Below are 18,756 nucleotides of genomic sequence, written 5' to 3'. Positions count from 1 at the left end.
AGTGCAGTGAGCATCTAAAATGATTGTGTGTGTGTGTGTGTGTGTGTGTGTGTGTGTGTGTGTGTGTGTGTGTGTTTGGGGTTTTCTTTGTCTTTTTTGAGTGCGTGTGTTTTCATTCCTCTGATGCTACACTTTGTAGATGAAAGTGATTCCTACTCTACCTCCGATTGTGCGATTAATATTTGGTGATGCCTACACCAGTTAAAAATCAGCATATACGTATATTAGACAGTTAATTTTCTGGAGCCAACCTACAAAATATATACTTTTTATTATTGGCTCTATCTTTCTATTTGACTGGAATAAGACAGTTCTTTTGACTTATTGCTTACCCAGGGCATGCTCTGTCTTCCTCTTCTGATGCACTACTGTCTGGTGGTTGGAGGCACCAATGAGTGATGTCTGCCATCTAGTGGTGAACACTGTTATTACAACTTAAAGACTACTCTGCTATAGTGAACATTTTTATTTTAAAAACTTAATTGAGGGCCACCTGCAGTGAGGGCTGACCTGTCATAGTCACAATAAGAATATCATTATAAATAAATGACTAATAGATTTTATGTTCTTATCACAACCTTAGTGCTGATAAATGGTATACAAATGGTTGCAAGGATCAAAGTGTGTCTTGACCTGAAATTGAGATAGAGTCTTAACTCTGGTGTATCGTCCTATAGAAACCATAGGATGAGGTCGCAGTGGCTACGTCCCCTTTTTTTTTAAAACCATTTTTATTGGTTCCATTGCAACATCCCTCTTCTTCGTGGGCCTGCTGTGCATGCAGCAGATGGCCCACGATGAGCTGACATCAGCTCGACATAAAAGCTGGAAGGAAAAAAAAAAACCCCATGTTCACTCGTCTGGATCCTGAGCCTTCAGCTCTCGAGAGATGTAGTAAAAGAAACCCTGAGCTCTGCTCTGTTCTGCTCTGCGTTGCTTCCCTCGAATGGATTGACCTCTAAGTTGGTTACGACTTTGAAGGACGACCACTCAGATTTTCCAGAATGTGTTGCACAGTATACGGAACCTAACGAGAACTGGAAATACTCCATGACATTTCACTGGTAGCTGATGTTGGGATCGTCTTTCAACTCTTCTCTCATCTTTTTTTTTTTTTTGTCATTTCTGATAGCATTCTGCCCCTTTTGATTGGCAGAATGTCGTTTTAGGCACGCCCAGTCCACTTCTGCATGCCACCCTACATTCCTGTGTGTGACACAGGCCTGCCTTAAATAAGTGCAAATGTTAGCACAAATCTGCTGTGACAAACTGCATAATTTGTTCCCTTTGTCAGCCGGAGAATACAAAATGATTTTTTTGTTTATCTCTGTGCCCGAAGAGGCTCATCCATTGCGGGGGCCAAAAAAAAAAAATCATGACTAGCCTTAAACCTTATCAAACAGGGCTATATTTCCTCACCCAGGCATTGCCAGATGCCCAGTAGTTTTTTTTTTTTTTAGTCTGATCTCCGCCCCCCCCCCCCCTCCGTGAAGTGTTGAACGTTTTCAGCAGCACCCTGGCGAGGCACCAGATGACACACAGCCTCAAAGTTGGAGGTCAGTCAGGGTTATCGGAGTGAAAAAAACTTCTCCAGTAAGAAATAGCGCTGTCAGAATGTGTCGGTTCAAAGCGCTTGTTGAATTTCCCCTGGAAGCAGGTGCTTTCGGGAGGGCTTTCGTTAACACAACAGACGTTTCATTGCAATTCATTATTGGTAAGCAGCTGGCAAGGTTCACGTAAGTAAGACATTGAGATTGTATTTACATTCAATGTATGTATGCTCTACACATATTCTTCTTTGGTGTACACCCCCAACCTTCATTGTAAATGATTTGTTTATTGTTTGTACTATGGAAAAAAAAAATGGTTTCAGATTTTTGTTTGTCTGACATACTCCTGCGGGGCCGGTGTGGGGGGGTTGTGGTTTGGCCCAATGTGTGTGTGTGTGTGTGTGTGTGTGTGTGTGTGTTTGCGTGCGTGCATGTACGTGCGTGTTGCAGAGCCACAGCTGAAAGGCATCGTGACACGACTGTTTAGCCAGCAGGGCTTCTACCTGCAGATGAAGCCGGACGGAACCATTGATGGCTGCAAGGACGAGAACAGCGACAACAGTGAGTGGCGCCTTCGCATCACTTTTTGGAAGAAATGATGGTGTAACTAATAATAATGAGGTCACATATTTTCTTCAAGTCATTTTTAAGTCGTATATTGGCATACATTCAAATCTAAGCCTTAAAAAAGAAATCATTTTTCACATGTGCTGTAAACAACTGTTGCATTCCTTTTCTACTACAACTCATGCGTTGTGATTGATATCACTTTCCTCCCTAGCACAAATCTGTTACATGGGAATGTTGTTGTGCTAAAGTTTACCCTCAGCTCAGGTGGGAAACTAATCATAATCTTGCCAAAGCTTTCGGACCCTGACAGCCTTCTGGTGGACACAAAAAGCTCTCGCTGTCTTGCTTTCCAATTATGCGGATAAGCCCTCAGTGAGAACGAACCACTTGTGCATTCATATCAAGGCAAGTGAAGGATTACAGGGCAAAGAGTTAAGTGAGAAACGTTTGTTAAGATGCCTCGTCCTTTGTGCACTCATTGTTTTTTTTTTAATTTCTCTTGCCGCATCTGTGTTCTGTATTCTCGTGTTTTTGTAGTATGATGAGGGCTTCCCCGCCTTGAGGTCATCTTCCTTGTTAAGCAGCCACGTCAGCCCAGCCAGGGATGAAGGGCCGCGGTGAATAATTCAGCCGCATGAAACTAAAAATACCGCCGTCTCCGTTTGTACCCAATAAATAATTCTCCGTATGTGGTGCCGCAAGTGCAGACAGTTTGAAGGTAGAAAGAAGGGGAAGGGAGTGCTGGCACAAAGACTTTTGGATTCAGATCCAGCACGGATGGATGTATTGATTGAGAGGCTGGTACCCGGATTTGAAGAATAGATTAGCCCTCTAGCCTTGAACCATGCTGCTTTCTGACCTGCGGCCATTTATTCTGCAGAATTGGCAGTACAGAGGGGCCATGATGCAACCTGCAATCCAAAATTCATGAACATTTTGGGGGATTTTTTTCAGCTGTTCACTAAACACAGCTTATAAAAAAAAAAAAGGAGAAAACCAACGATCAGAAGATCAATCAATTGATCCAATCTATTTGAATAACTTGAATCATTTGCAAGGATGCCCCCTCCCCTTGAAAAAAATCTTTTTTTTTCCCGTTGTATTTAATTATTTAAAACATATTTTTTCTTTTTTTTCCTTTTTTTAAAAAAAATATTTAAAATGATTGAATAGAAAAAAAATCTGTCTGCATATGCTGACAAACTTTGGAATATTAAAGATGGCAAGTGTGACAACTTGTTAACACCGAAGACTGTGAAACCTCATTCGATTAATTAACTCCCATTTTAGAAATCAGATCCGTTATTAATTTGATGACCATCTCTCGATGGTTTTCAGTAATTGCTGGCGAAATATATTTCTTATTAGTCACGACACCTTCACACTCCATCAGTGTCAAATGCTCAAAGGTGATAAATGGAATGAAAGGAGACTTTCTAATCACTTGAGATCCTCGCTTCAAAATTTGGAACAGTTTCCCTCCTGACCTGTGCGGTTAAATTGGATTCTGACTCGGAATACTTTGTGCTTTTTGAAAAGCTGGAAGACATAAAAGGACTCGGATGACGAGCGGACACTTAGTAGGCCTTTGCTTGCCGTGAGTGTGCCTCAAGGGTATGTATGCATTACAATAACAGTTGCCCGTGTGAATGGGCCGCGTCAGTGGCCCGGGGGTACATTTCCACCATCGATGCCGTCGTTATTTATTGAACCAAATTGAATCTCCTCAGAGGACAGTCTTGCGTTAGCACGTCTGCCCTCGTTAACAACCCCCCCCCCCCCCCCCCCCCCCCCTCCAATAATACAGGCGGGAAACCAGCAGTGCATTGACAATGTCCCTTCACATGCCATCCGGAAGCAAAGTCCATGAAAGTCACAGTCATGTCCTCCCTCGCATTCAGTGGAAGTGACGGCGCAGAGATAGCAATGGCTCTTAGATATGCTAATGAAGGGTCGAGAAGAAAATTGCTTCGAGAGTGACATTTTCAGATAACCAATGACCTGGATGATGATCATTTCTAATAAGCACTTTTTTTTTTTTTTTTTCATTTTTATATCTCTGCTGCCATCAACATCCTTAAGGAGCGTTTGGGTCATCCACGATGATTTGAATATTAAAATGGGCTGCCATCACGGGGCGTCTGGCTGTGATTTACCAGGATTTAACAGCGGCGCTTTCTAACGGGCTGGGATATTTCGGCACGAGTCAATTTTGCTCGTCTCTGTTTTAACGCGGTGTTCCGACACGAATCAGCGTTGGGTGATAAGTGAACGCGATAACGACACTGAGGCGCCTCGCTTATGTTGCAGAGTCAGTCAAATCTGATCAAAAGTCACAGATGTTATTGCGATAAAGCAGAATAGCTGAATGTCAGAGTGCCGTCGTCTTTTAGTTTGTGCTGATGGATTTTTGTCCTTTTTATTTCTGCTGTATGGAAACTTTTACAGCGTCACTCTGTCATCTCCTGTCAATCAAGGGCAAATCCTTGTCAATCCACTCTATTTGTCTTCAGCTCCACAACGCTGCAGGTTCATTTTAGCCTTCCAACCGTACCGTTGAGCCAATGCACTCATCTTGTTTGACAAGAAAATGAATGAAGCCATATCCAGTGTTGCCAAAGCTTTACTCTAATGCTCCTCTGGCAGGTGGCTGCGCTTGCCATTGTTCACGTCTTGTTCCTTTGGTTTACTTGACTGCTGTCAGAGTGCCAGAAAGTCCACTCACAGAGACAGAGAGATCAGACACTCTCATGCCAAGGAGAGTTAAGTGAAAACTAAATTGTCTTTTTTTGTCTCTTTTGTGCCTGCCTGCCTGCCTGCCTGACTTTGCCTGTGCAGCCCTGTTTAATCTTATTCCCGTGGGTCTGAGAGTGGTGGCCATCCAGGGAGTGAAGAGTGGCTTCTACATCGGCATGAACGGCGAGGGAATGCTCTACAGCTCTGTAAGACCCGCACTTGTGTGTGACCAGCATTGACTGTATATATTTAGCCCACGTTTTGTTTTAGCCTCTTTGATGAATATCCAGCATTAGCACAAGAGCCCTTGTGATGTACTGTTATTGTGTTGTTATGAGCCACTTATCCTCTCTCCCTCCCTCTCACTTTGTTGATCACGCAGCATGGCGGTGCATGTTTTACATTGAACTCCACACTGAGTTCAGGACTCGTCGTTTCAAATTGCCGCCTCTCGTATCGACTCACTGTAGAGTTGATCTGTAAACAAACGTTCCGTTCACTTGTTGTTATATGCACACCGTGTTTTACTAGCTTAAAATGACCAGTGGGATGCTATTGCATAGCTAAATTGCTAATTTTTTTTTATGATCAATTATTATATTATCAAATTGATTGCAAAAAAAGTTGCTATCAAACAGTGTGTGGTATCCAAGGACTTTGAAATGACACTGAGGTGATCCCGTGACATCTGTCCATCCGTCTTACTCCTTAAGGTTGTGTGTCATTCTACATTTAGTATGTACCGAGTCCCCACGACTAAAATGATTCCACTCGGTTCCAGAAATGAACATGGCGGGGGAGTGAATATCATGCGGATAGATTTCTTATGCGGCGTAAGATGCGAGAAGTGCGCAGGCGAGTGTGGGTAGCCGATAGTCGAGCGGGGGTGGAAAGAGTCACGGATGTCATATTTCATTTCGCCGCCTGTTACAGTGAGGATGAAAACACGCTTCTGTAACACACTGGATTGTTTGACATGCAGAGGAAATGAAAAGGTGGCTTCCGCGCAGATACAGTAGAGACATACCATCCCTCGTTAACATGCTTATATAACTTCCAGTCTCGTGGTGCCTAACCCAGTTGGCAAGTGCAGGGAATGAAGGAAAGAGACGGTCGTGCTACTTGCAACGCATCTGGTCAAAATCCTCCAAAAATATTTGAAGGACAGACCAGCGCATGCATGTTTGATTGCTCGTACCGATAAGGGAGCAGGGTTTATCAAGAGTGAGCTGGGTGGGCCCAGATGGCGTCCATTTTTCTGTGGAGATGGAACGTCCTGCAAATTTGTATCATTTCCCATCGGAGCGCACTCGGGAGCCCTTGCGGGGTTCAGACAAGGACGTAGAATAGTACGCGTGTGCCGCCGACGCAACTCATCGGGCTAGACGGCTTTCATTCAGAACTTAAGACGCATAAACAAGCTCCCAGCGCCCGTCAGTGGAATTCATGTTAAATAGCACCCAGGTCGTGGTGTGATTCATTGAAATGACGCCAAATAGAGCACCCGGGCTTGCGTGCACCCGCTTCATGAAAGTATCATTTGTGTCACGATTCTTATGAATTACAAGACGAGCCGTGCCGTGCCGTGCCCTGGTGAGTGTCAAATGGCAGCTTCCGGCCTAACAGCCATGACACTTCATTCATCCTGTTAATTATCCGTTTTTATGGGCTGGTAAATGCAATTTTGACCTTTCTGGCCGTGCAATAGAAATGTGCATTTTTCTTTTTTTTTTTTTTTTGCTGTAAGTGTGTTTCAATTAAATAGACTAAATGCACTTTGGTGAAGTCAAATATTGAGAAATTCCCTCCCTCCCAACCTCCCTCCCTCCCTCTTGAAAATGGCATTCTACTACATTGCGGTGTCAATTTGAATTTGCTAAATTGGCCAGCCTTAAAATGGAGCGTGGGCTTGATGATCTCACATTTACGATACTACGGCCATAAAACGTTTGACTTTGAATGCAACTTGTTTCTTATTGTTTGCCTGCTCTCTTATCTAACAGGCTGTTCATCTCTCGGCCCATCTATGCTATGCGGTGGTTCTCTCCTACCGTCCGTCATCTCTGCCCCTTAAATCTCAAGCATACGCAGCAGTCTGTCTGTCTGTCTGTCTCTCTCTCTCTCTCTCTCGCTCTCTCTCTCTCTCTCTCTCTCTCTCTCTCTCTCTCTCTCTCTCTCGCTCTCTCTCTCTCCTCGCTCTCCTCTCTCTCTCGCTCTCTCTCTCACTCTCTCTCTCGCTCGCTCTCTCTCTCTCGCTCGCTCTCTCGCTCGCTCTCTCGCTCTCTCGCTCTCTCGCTCTGCTCGCTCTCTCTCTGTCTCTCTCTCTGTCTCTCTCTCTGTCTCTCTCTCTGTCTCTCTCTGTGTCTCTCTCTCTCTCTCTCTCTCTCTCTCTCTCTCTCTCTCTCTCTCTCTCTCTCTCTCTCTCTCTCTCTCTCTCTCCCTCTCCCTCTCCCTCTCCCTCTCCCTCTCCTTCTCCTTCTCCTTCTCCCTCTCCCTCTCCCTCTCTCTCTCTCTCCCTCCCTCCCTCCTGGAGGTGGTTATTGAGGGATATCCTCTTCTTTTTGGTCTATCTTGTTGCGGTGTGAGATTTTAGGAAGCCATTTTGGTGCTTTCTTTCATCAGTTGAAGTGGTCGCCGTTGATTGGCTCCAGCCCTATTGAGGCTTTTGCTGATGAGGCTGTGGTGAGCGCACTCGATATTGCTTTTAGCCCCGTTAGTGTGCGTGCGTGCATGGGGGGCCGAGCGGCTACAATGAAGAGATCCCTTCCATTATTCATAAATTCTTCTCAATATGACCTAGTTTGCAGTTGCCCAGCACAGCAAGAATAGGCACCCTATAACTTTATTATCGTCAAAGCTAAAGGCAGGCTATCCGTCCGTCCATCCGTCCTATATATTGATGACTATAATCTTTGTCATTCTTTCTTCCCAGCTGTCTCCATCTACTATATTCATCGACATATTTTGGAAATGAATTTTTTGATGGATGGATTTTTATTTTGAAATATATAGGGCAGATCTATTTTGTCATACATGGGTCAAGGATTTTGGTGAGCATCTGGCAAAAGGTGTTGGGATAAGAATTAAGTCACTTGTGGAATTAGTAGAGAACATCAAGCATCTGTTTCTCATCCTCCATTTCCCAGGAAGTGGACTGCAAACTAACAAACAGATGGACAAGCTCAAACCAAAAATGCTTCTTTGAATTGGCAGTCTGTGCTTTCTGTGAGAGAGCTTTAGGGAGCCGTACGAGGGACATCATTAGCAAAACAACTGCTTGAGGGTGGCCCAAGACTTTTGCACCTTTGCTATCATCCATCTCCATTCGGCCACAACAAATATGATTTCTCAAAGATTATTCAACAAGTAAAGTCTTTTCTTCCCCCATTCAGCTTTTCTCTTCTTTGACCACTGGGACATTAGCACGTGTTTGTGGTTTGGTTGCAGTCATTTATCATCACTGTCTTCTCTGCAAGGCCATCAGCAAGGTCAACACAACCACATGCTGATTCTTTGGGGTGAGAAGGAGAGAAGATAAACAGACAAGTGGGGAGGGAGGGAGGGAGGGAGGGTGTTAGAGAGAAAAAGGGGTGCGAGAGAATCTACCGTACGTCGTACCAGTCTACACCGTAGCTGACCTGAATTCTCTCCAGAATAAGGAATTGGCCACCTTGGCTAATCTGTGTCAGTCCTGGGATTTTCTTAACCTAAACCTTTTGATGGCGTGTGCCCAAATTGAAATTGAAGTCCTTCCAGAATCCTCTGCAGCTACTTACAAAGTCACCCATATGTCTAGGACAGTGTTTCCCAACCTTTATTGAGCATGAGCAGCATGAAAAACCCCAATTCCAAAATGGCTCCACTTTTCTTTGTTTCACAGGTTTTGTACCACGACCATCTCCGCTTCATTACGTATTCCATGTAGTATTTTCCAGTGCGGCGAGTGTGTTGCACGCCTTTTTTTCCTCCTCTTCAATGTGTGCAAATCCATTAAGAAGATGACTTTAATGAGAGACTGCGACCCGCGTTCCTCACCTCATTTTTCCCACTCAGTCATCTGCAAACAAGGTGCGCTGTCAGACTTCAAAGTCACTACGTTGTGCCCTCTTCCTTCCTTCCTTCCTTCCTTCCTTCCTTCCTTCCTTCCTTCCTTCCTTCCTTCCTTCCTTCCTTCCTTCCTTCCTTCCTTCCTTCCTTCCTTCCTTCCTTCCTTCCTTCCTTCCTTCCTTCCTTCCTTCCTTCCCGAGTGCTTTTTTCTCTGCACGTAACACACTGGAAGCCCAAGTCATGTCCTTGGGAGGGGACGCTGTGGCGTGACTTACTGCCAGGAATTCCTCAAACATCCAAATGTATTTTAGTACAATATGTTTTGTACGGTTTGAGAATTGCTGCTGTAATATGCTTGACCTGATAACAGATGAAGACGGGCCGATGCCTGATGGTGTGCATGGTCCCTGTCTTCCCTGCACGCACGCACACACACATATGTGCCCGCTGCCGCCGCCAGACAGGCAGGCAGGCAGGCAGGACACGACCCGACCCACTGAGCCCCAGCCCATATTTTTGCAGTTTGACGGAACGTCCGCAGGCTCCCCTCGAAGCCGTCCTCCCCCCCCGCCGCTGACCCGCGAGAGGTGTCCGTACAGCGTTGACTTGGGTGACCTCACCTTCCCAAAGTCCTTTCCCGTGCTTGCCTTGCATGCTTGCGTCTTTTCAGAACAAACGGCCAGTGACTCAAACTGTTGCTGAGCTGTGAAATGCTTCGTGAGCACACTCGCACTCACACACGTTGTCTTTAGACGACATATGGCGGTCTTTCTTTTTAATTAGTCCATACTTTATAAGCCCAATGAGATGAATGCACACAGCTAAACAACACAATTAGCTACTGACTACTGCTTATCTCATAGCTGAAATGGAGATCAAGTTTTATTCCTTTGGGCGCATTTAATTAACATGAACGTTCGCAGTTTGTTGTACTGCCCTCAAGTGGTCAGAAAGACTATTTGGGTTTTTAAAATCAGGAATCTAAATAGCAGAAACACACACTCGCACTCGCACACCCCCAAAATGTCTATTGAATGACTAAGAGCGTCATAGAGCATAAAAATCACAAATAAATAACAAATTGTCTTCACGTTAAAAAAAAAAAAGAATAGAGATATTGTTTGCAACTTGTCTTTTTAAAATATTTGAACAGTTTCTACTAATCTCTGATTTCAATCATAACGGCCCTCTAAGGGAAACTCCGACTACGATGCGGCCCGTGACGTTTGACACCCCTGCTATAGTAGACTATTAAACTGAAAACCTATGTTAATATTGATTTAATTGTGCATCTAATAAAATGGAACAGGCTCAAAGAATATGTGAAATTCACATCCTCAACCTATTTTATTTTCTTACCAGCTCAACTTTAATTCTTTCTGTGGCTCGACTCACACACGCACGCACGCACACACAGGCACGCACACATCCTCGCACTCACACACTTTACAATGCACGTCGACACCATAAATGGTCACCTCCAGTGGGAATAGGAATTGGACAACTTTAAAAGGGCACAGAAACCTGCAGGAGATAATGCAAACACACAAACACAGCAACACACACACACACACACACACACACACACACGTATCTTGCTTTAAAATGCGATTAGGCTGTGTAAAAGCAATCCAGCTGTTCTGCATGGCTACAGCTATCTGCACAAATACAACATGACTCATTTCCAAGGTGTCTTCTGATAAACAAGGAGTGTATACATTTAAAAAAAAAAAAATGGTTTTGGGGGAATCACCAAGCAATCAAGTATGTGCCACTTGGCAAAAGCGACCGCTGTTTTGCTATGTCATGGCTGGTCGCTTCATATTTCACAACTAGGCAGATAAGAAAAGATTTACGGGGTTGTTTCATTTCCCACTTCATGCACTCGAAAGAGCCAAACTATTTGTATACAAGCCATTAAAAAATGGATTTTCCATAATGTGCCTCCAATAAAGTGAGACAAGCAAAAAAAAAAAAGCAAAATCAAGCAGAAAAGCAAATCCTCCGTTGCGCTGCATCTATAGGCACCAATATAACTTCACTCATTTCCTGTCTGGTTTGGATAAAGACGAGAGCCGGAGTACGCTTTAAAGCTGAAGCCATTTATGCTTGCTGCTTTGAGAAATTCTCTCACAATGCTGTACGTTTTATATATATATATATATATATATATATATATATATATATATATATATATATATATATATATTTTTTTTTTTTTTAAAAAAACTTATCAAAACCTCTTAGCCATTATTTTACCGGGTATGTTGACATTGGACTGCATAATGTCGACGCGTCCATGTAAGCCAAGTGGAGTCACGAGAAAGTACATAAAACCAGCGTACAAGTAGAATGACATCCATATAGAGAAGTCCATTTGAAAGATGCAGTCGCGCAGAGGCCGTGATAATACTACAAGTATAACATTAGATCATGATTTGCTCCTCGGCGCTGTCATGGCAGTAATGCCCAACACAGCCTTTCCATCTTTCCCGCCTGCGACTCATTGACTTTCTCCTTGACGTGCCGCTTTGATACTGATGCGGAGCGATACAAATCTTCCATTGCTGCTCGGTAGGTATCTTTAATAAGAGCATCGTTGTGTGGCATGTGTGTTTACGCGTGTACTCGTGTGTTGTGCGTCTCCTGACCTCGCTCCTTTTGAATGTGGAAGGCTTGTCGCACTTCAAATGAATTTTCAGTTTGACTTCAATTCAAAATATTTGCTCTATCTTTCGCCATGAATTGAGCTCATAGCGCAGAGACATTGTGATGCATATTTATTGTACTCGATGTGCTCCGCTCTTACAGGAAATGTTCACGCCAGAGTGCAAATTCAAGGAGTCCGTTTTCGAGAACTACTATGTGATCTACTCGTCCACTGTGTACCGACAGCAGGAGTCGGGCCGGGCCTGGTTCCTCGGCCTCACCAAGGAGGGCCAAGTCATGAAAGGCAATCGGGTCAAGAAGACCAAACCTTCTTCTCACTTTGTACCAAGGCCCATTGAAGGTAACATGAAAAGAAAACCCAAGACATTTGATCGATCGTGCATTGTATGCAGTTGCTTGCCGTCACGTTTGAAGGTCTGAATGACCAAATGAATCTCCGGTCCAAAGGTCTGCTGAGATGAACTCCAGCTCAACCATAATCGTAAGACAACAAACAGTTATTGAAAAGAAAGATGCATAAGCATGACAAGACTGACTTGAAAGGCACCCACCCAGAAGTTATTTTCCACTAAATCAATGTGTCGACTGCATAGTACATGTATCAAAAGTTTGCCGTCACTTTTGAGTTTGCCTGTCTCCCTTCTTTTTCTCTGTGACGCTCATGCTGACAATGAGGCGCTCGAAAGCAGCCGCATCAGCTGACTTTGTTCGCTTTCCTCTATACATACATAGCTGCTTCATGTGTTGGAGTTGGGACTTGACATTCGATCCTAACGGTACTCTTCTCCTTGTTTCTATACTCATACCTTCTTCATTCGGTCACCCTTGTGTCATCCCTCTCAGTCTGCATGTACCGCGAGCCGTCGCTGCACGAGATCGAGGACAAACACCGCTCCCGCAAAAGCTCAGGGACCCCCACCATGAACGGCGGCAAAGCAGTCAACCAGGACTCCTCATAGCAATGAAAGGGAGGGGCTTCCACTGAGGGGCTTGGCTTGAATGCCCCCACCCTCACCTCAAAGGCGAGGGGCCGTAGGAAAGTTCCCGCCCTGCCCGAATCGGATGCACCATCGCTGAAATAGTGTCATCGTCGCCACGGCGACCAAGGAGCTATTACAGTACTCGTGACCAGAAGGGACAAACTCTTAACCCTTGCCTGTGAAAACTTTTAGAAGAATTACTATGAAACAGAGTCAAACTATATATGTATATCTATATATCAACCTTTTTGATCAGGACCTGACTGATATTTTATGCAAAAAGAGCTGTGACGCAATGGATCAGAGGCCTCTCCTCACACAAACATCTCTCATTTACATTTTAATGCTGGGGGGGGGGGGGGGGGGGGGGGGCGTTGATTATGTGCTGACTTTTGATATGCATTCTTTTCTAAATACTCTCTTGTGTTAGATTTGCCAATAATAAGCAGTCCACCAATCCGTTTTTTCCCTCATGGATTAATCTTGAATCACCAGAGCTGCTCTGCATGAATGTATTTGGTGATGTAGTCACAAGAGTGCTTACCATGGGATGTCAGTAAATCAGGTGTGTGCTGTAAGTGCGACGACAAATTGCGTCCGGCGTCTGAAGCAATATCAGCCGTGCGGTCTAGGAGGTGTTTAGGGACTATTACTAGCAAGTGTGTATTGGACATGTTTGAAATGAGCTGGTTGTGTTAAGACATGTTTGAAATGAGCCGGTTGTGTTAAGTGAAGACCAGGAAATATTGTCGTCCTTCCAAAAAGGCAATGACCAGCATCAGTAATACGATAAGTCCAAATCCTATTTTTACGTCATAACTTGTTCGATGAGGGAGAAAGGATGGAAAACTTTTGCAATTGTGTCGAGGCGCACACCACCTCGCCTCGCCTCGCCTGGCCTGGCCTGGCCTGGCCTGGCACGGAGAGCAATCAACTGCAAAAGTCTTTGCGGAAAGCCAAGCGATCGGCTGCGCTGCCGTGTAAATGCTGCGTCCGCTACATTACCCAATTCCCTGTCCTCCAATTAGTGTGTCTCAGGAAGTGCTAGTTGGTCCATTGAAGCGGTGTTTACAAACCAAGCGTTCGAGAAAGTTTGGAAAAATTTCATGGCACAACAAAACGTACAGACAGTGCATTCCAGACTCCGAGGCAATTTTACCATTCAGAGCGAATGGATTCGTTTGACCCCTTCCACATACTTTTATTTATCTATTTGTTTATTGACAATGTGCACATACGTATATTCATATCAAAACATATGACATCTAGCAGAAAGCTCATTTATATTTGTCGTCTAGGAAGATACGTAAAACAAACCAACAAAACATACACAAGGCCCCAACTGTTGTATGTATACAACTTACGCAGGCAGTTTGTGAATAATGAAAATGTCAATTGCCATTGAAAAAGGGTAAGATCCTTCCAGATTCAATTTCAATTACAATCATGAGTGTTTCAGAGCAATTACAGAAAACATGGATTTTGAAATACCAGCAATTGCAATTTACACCAACTGGCTGAATAGGGTCACTCAGTCGATCATTCTTTGCCTTTTCTTCCCGCTCTCAAGTACCATGCATCTCATCGTGCGACGTTAGAGTAGACAACACAGGAAGTCAAGAGGTGCGGCGAGACCAGCATAAATAGAGATATATGAACATACCTATATACTACTGTAAGTATCTTTTATACAGAGGTTTATATTGGTGCAAATGTCGATGCATGTCACTGGATGGGATCATCGTTGAGAACAATTCAAACGAATGAATGGTTAAAGCAAAAGGCTTTAACAAAAAAAGTTCTTTTTATGTTCGCAGATGATTTCACTGCATCGGAACACACCCATATATGCACTATGAATTGTCAGAAAAAATTGCATTGATGATGATGATGGAAAAACACAACAAAACAAAACAAAAAACCCCTTAGTGATTATTTCAGAATAAAGATTATGTGACCAAAGCCACCCTGTGAATTATTCGCTGCAAACGATGACTGGCAGTTGTTGCGCGTCTCTCATTGTCGGACGACATCCATCAGCCTGGGGCTTTTCGCATTGCCGCAAATCCAATCCCCTTTTCCTCCGCTATCATTTCACCCGCCGGAGTGATTTACAGTTTCGCTATCCTCTTAAATACGTGGTGTCATTTTGGAACGGCGCTCCTTCGGCCTTAATTCTCTCGTTGTCATGGAAACAGACCTTCCATGCCGGCAAAAGAGAATGAGAAGGAGGAGGAGGAGGAGGAGGAAGGTGCCCCTGACTTTCAGGACGTGTTATTGTCTTCTCTTCTGCTGCACAATGGCTGCAGCACCCACAAGGGACAAACAGGACAAGGAGACAGTCCATTTTTTTATGGAGCAGTCTTGACGCTACTACTGAAAATAACCACGCATATCTGAAGAAATTCACATTCATTTTCTAATAACATCAAAAATGCAAATTCATATATTTATTGCTAGTTCAAACTTTTCTGTCCCGTAACGAGCAAACTAGCAGCGCAGTGCCTTGAAACACAACTGCTATGCACGCACGCGCACCCCCCCCCAAAATAAATAAAATAAAACGCCAGCCAGCTAACAAAAAGCCAAACCTAACTTCTCTTAACATCTTCCTGAGGCAGAGAAAAGACAGAAATACGCCGCAGCATCTAATGAGGCCGATCAACAACTTAACTTTATTTGGAAAAGGAACGAACGGTTCATCACCGTCGTAACAATGCTCCCCAAAAAACACTAGGCTGTCTTTCCTCCGTCCAGTCATCTATCCTGCCCCTGACGTATTCGTCCAACTATAAATCGTTCTTGGACACATTCACTGCCATGTGGACAGTGAGAGCTTGTCAAACCCCTGCTTGCAACTATCCAGGTGGAGTTTCGGTCAGACACTTTTGGCCATGTGGCAAAGCAGGATGATGCACATCAACAGGAATTGAACACAGAACTAAATACAAGATAAGTGACCAGACAACGGGGTACACGTGGCACGAGGAAGCCCATTGGTTAACGCTAACGACAACAGCTGGACGCAAAGACCAAACGAGCCATAACAAAATCTAATCGAAACCAAATGGAGAAAAATGCCAACCGTGACAAGCAATTGAATAGAATTTTCTTGGACGGCCAAGTCCGAAGTGAATGTGTCGGAATTTCATTGGAAGATTGACCATCTGTGTGATGAGGTAAGAGGCACGGAGAGCACTCAATTAGAAACCTCTTTTGCAGTGAAGGCAAGAAAAACATTGTGAAATAAAACCAACAGACCATTGGGAATACACTAAATAGTAGAATTTAGGTTGTAAATGTAGCTGAGTGTATTTCGGCCTGGACCGAAGGGAGATGATAGCGTTCCGGAAAATAACAATCTCTCCCATTTGATCACATTTAACCAAAGCGACTCTTGTAATGCACTTTAAGTGCAAAGGTGCATCAAATTGAGACCTTTAGGACACCGCCGGGAGTCTGCCGAGGTCGCCGCTGACGGTGCACGCAATAACAAGTGACTGCCTGTTGTAAAAAAAAAACAGATGTTCCTTCCTTTCATTGTCAGCAATTTGTGGAGAAAGTTGTGCACCAAATCCTAAAATGAATGCATGATGTCAGGCAACAAGTAATGTGTAAGATATGACCGACCCCATAAAGCTGTCAACGAGCGATGTGTGGTTGTCACCGTCCATGCGGAATAAAGGAGAATTGATTCTAATTTGTTTACTTCCACATGTAGGGCAAGCTTCATAAGATGCATTTGGGTTGCCCAATTGTTCTTTGCTAAGTGTATTTGAGAAATACGGCAGGTAAATGATTGTGATCAGACAAAGTGTGTTTTTGCAGTTACAGAATGAAAACACAAAACGGTTGCAGAAGCCAAATTATTTTTGATTTTCACACAGCAATGCAGCCGCGGGCAGGGTCAGCAGGCAGTCCAGGATTTCCAGAAGAAGATTCGGCATCCTGCTTTGCGAACATCAGGACTGTCTCTCCTCTCCAGTCCTCCTTCCTCCTCATTCTCCTCCGGCTCCATCGTCTCTCCAGGTTCTTCTAAGATTATTTTGTTGTTTTGTTTGAAGAGTTCGTAGAGCAACTGCATCGTGTTCTGTTTGTCTGTCACTTCCTGAAAAATAAGAACCAAAGTGAAGGATCCTGTTTATTTGGAAATCGATCATGTATTTCCTCATGAAATATAGTCAATTCCAATGAATACAAATCTTATAGCCGCACTCTCTTATAATCAAATTATTCTTATAAATAAATAAATACATATTATTCTTAGAATATATTAATTTTATGAAATGTTATTCTTCGAAATAGATTGAAATGAAATAAATGAGCGGATTAAACTGAATTCTTACAATTAGATTGTCCTTAAATCGAATTCCCTTTTATTGAAGAGTAAAATCATCTTTCGAGACAATTCACATCTTTTGTTGTTGCTTTGAAATAATATTTCAAGCATGTGTCAAGACAAATCATTTCAACTGTAAATTAGAACCGGCAGTGGTCTGCGCAGTTTCAAAACTTTTGCACACATAACGCGAGCGGGGACATTCATCCAAAATCTGCCATATCTAAACTGCAATTTCACACATGAACGACTGTGCATATCAGAGTGACAAAAATCTGACAGGTGACTCGGATAGCACGTCAGATCTCTCGGGGGAAACGAAACTTAACAAATGAAGATAATTCATCTTTTTTTTTTTTATATCCATCCCAAATGACACTAAATCCAGGCAGGATGTCCTTATATGGCACTTTTGTGCGAGGTACACCGTCGCTCCCCACACTCTCCAAAAAGTTGATTTTTTCGGATGGTACGTATTTTCCATAAATGTTCCATCTGTATATTGATGCCTTCTTACCTGGTTGTCTTGTATTTGTGTGAGCCATGGTAGGTCTTGGCCAAGTTGCAAGTCTTTCAGTTGGCTTTGTGGCTTCCCCACAGCAGGCAAAACCAAGCAGAAAAGTGCCACCAAGCAAAAAGTGTGCACCATCTTTCCTTGTCTTGTCGTTTCTGTTGAAGCTGTGCACCCCACCCCGGCCCGGCCGGCTGACTTGAAGGTGGAGGCTATTTAAATATGGCGATGACATTGTTAGTTTTGCAGCCATTCTCATTGACGTGTGCTGTAAAAGCAAGTCATCCATGATACGGAAAAAAAGCCCAACGCCCATGTGAATAAACAATGATGGCATGAAACTCGCAGGTGTCATAAAGTGGGATCCACAAAACTGCGTGAAGCCTAGAGGCCATAAAGGTCATGTGATCATTTGTTCCACGCAGTAAGTTTTAGTGTCAACCTCTAATGAGATTTCTGCTCTGCTTAACTTAACAGGGTTGAAATGAAGACATACTTGTCACTATTTACAATGTTTATGGTGAAGCACTAATGTGCATGACCTAACCATTATTCTTTTTGACGTGCAGCATGGTAGTTATTGTTTTACTTTTGAAAATCATACAGCCTTTTTTTTGTGTGCTTACTTCAGAGGTTTAAGAAATTTGGGCTTTTAGAAAAAGCCTATATAATTTTCCAATGCATTTCACGGTCCACTGTTCAGTTTTCGATTGTGTTATCACTATTCACCACTAGATGGCGGATATGACTGAGTTGCACCTGCGCCAGGTCTCTTCTACTTCCCTGTACTACATTGTGAATAAATAACTGTCATATATGTACATTTGAAATGGTAATTTGTGGGGGACAGGTTAGTAATGAGATGATCTTGGTTGGAGATGTTCACTTGCTGTCATTTGTGGCTTTTTTCCCCGTCTTGAAGTGTATTGCAGGAATGCACAGAATGCATGTACTGCATGTGGAACAGAGTGCCCTTGACAGGCTTCCACCAACTCGAATGCTAAAACAATTCGAAAGGTGTAGCATCCTCATCCGGCCCCCATAACAATTAGTGAGTGCAATGTGGGAGAATGACTGGTCCTACGGTTAAGGGCGCACACTTTGGAGCTGACAGCCGTGCGCTCTTAAAGCTTAGGCTTGAATTCACCATGGCACCTGTCGGCAGAGCATCTGCTTAGTACGACACTCCTTGTTCATGTCATGTTTCTTCTTTTCGACTGCCACCAATCAATTTCAAGGGATACGCTTGTGCCAACTGTGTTTTGGGCATGCTGTCGCTTTCAGTGTAAACTATGGCAGGGGAGTCAGTCCATCGACTGATGGCGGTGACAGATATGGGGAAGCGGGTTTGAA

General features: G+C 43.7%; 1 protein-coding gene across 11 annotated transcripts in view; it reads left to right on the top strand.

The window, feature by feature from the left end:
* LOC125985435 (fibroblast growth factor 12) overlaps positions 1-18,756 on the top strand; it is a 45,123-nt gene that overhangs the window by 10,746 nt on the left and 15,621 nt on the right. For 3 of the 11 annotated variants that reach the window (XR_007487313.1, XR_007487314.2, XR_007487315.1), the window contains exons 3-6: positions 2,001-2,111; positions 4,959-5,062; positions 11,715-11,913; positions 16,441-16,582. Coding sequence is in view for 8 of the 11 variants with exons in the window: in XM_049748274.2 (XP_049604231.1) it covers positions 2,001-2,111; positions 4,959-5,062; positions 11,715-11,913; positions 16,441-16,582; positions 17,281-17,361; positions 17,443-17,623 (818 nt within the window). In the remaining 3 variants the exon portion in view is untranslated. Of the gene's footprint in view, positions 1-2,000; positions 2,112-4,958; positions 5,063-11,714; positions 11,914-12,020; positions 12,199-12,416; positions 14,520-16,440; positions 16,583-17,280; positions 17,362-17,442; positions 18,315-18,756 lie in introns of those variants that run through there. The other 8 variants (XM_049748282.2, XM_049748279.2, XM_049748280.2 and 5 more) reach the window with 5 other exon arrangements.

The sequence above is a fragment of the Syngnathus scovelli genome, chromosome 17 (assembly GCF_024217435.2).
Source record: "Syngnathus scovelli strain Florida chromosome 17, RoL_Ssco_1.2, whole genome shotgun sequence".
Lineage (NCBI taxonomy): Eukaryota > Metazoa > Chordata > Actinopteri > Syngnathiformes > Syngnathidae > Syngnathus > Syngnathus scovelli.
The sequence above is the reverse complement of the archived record's forward strand: the minus strand, read 5'-3'. Positions and strand labels throughout refer to the sequence as shown.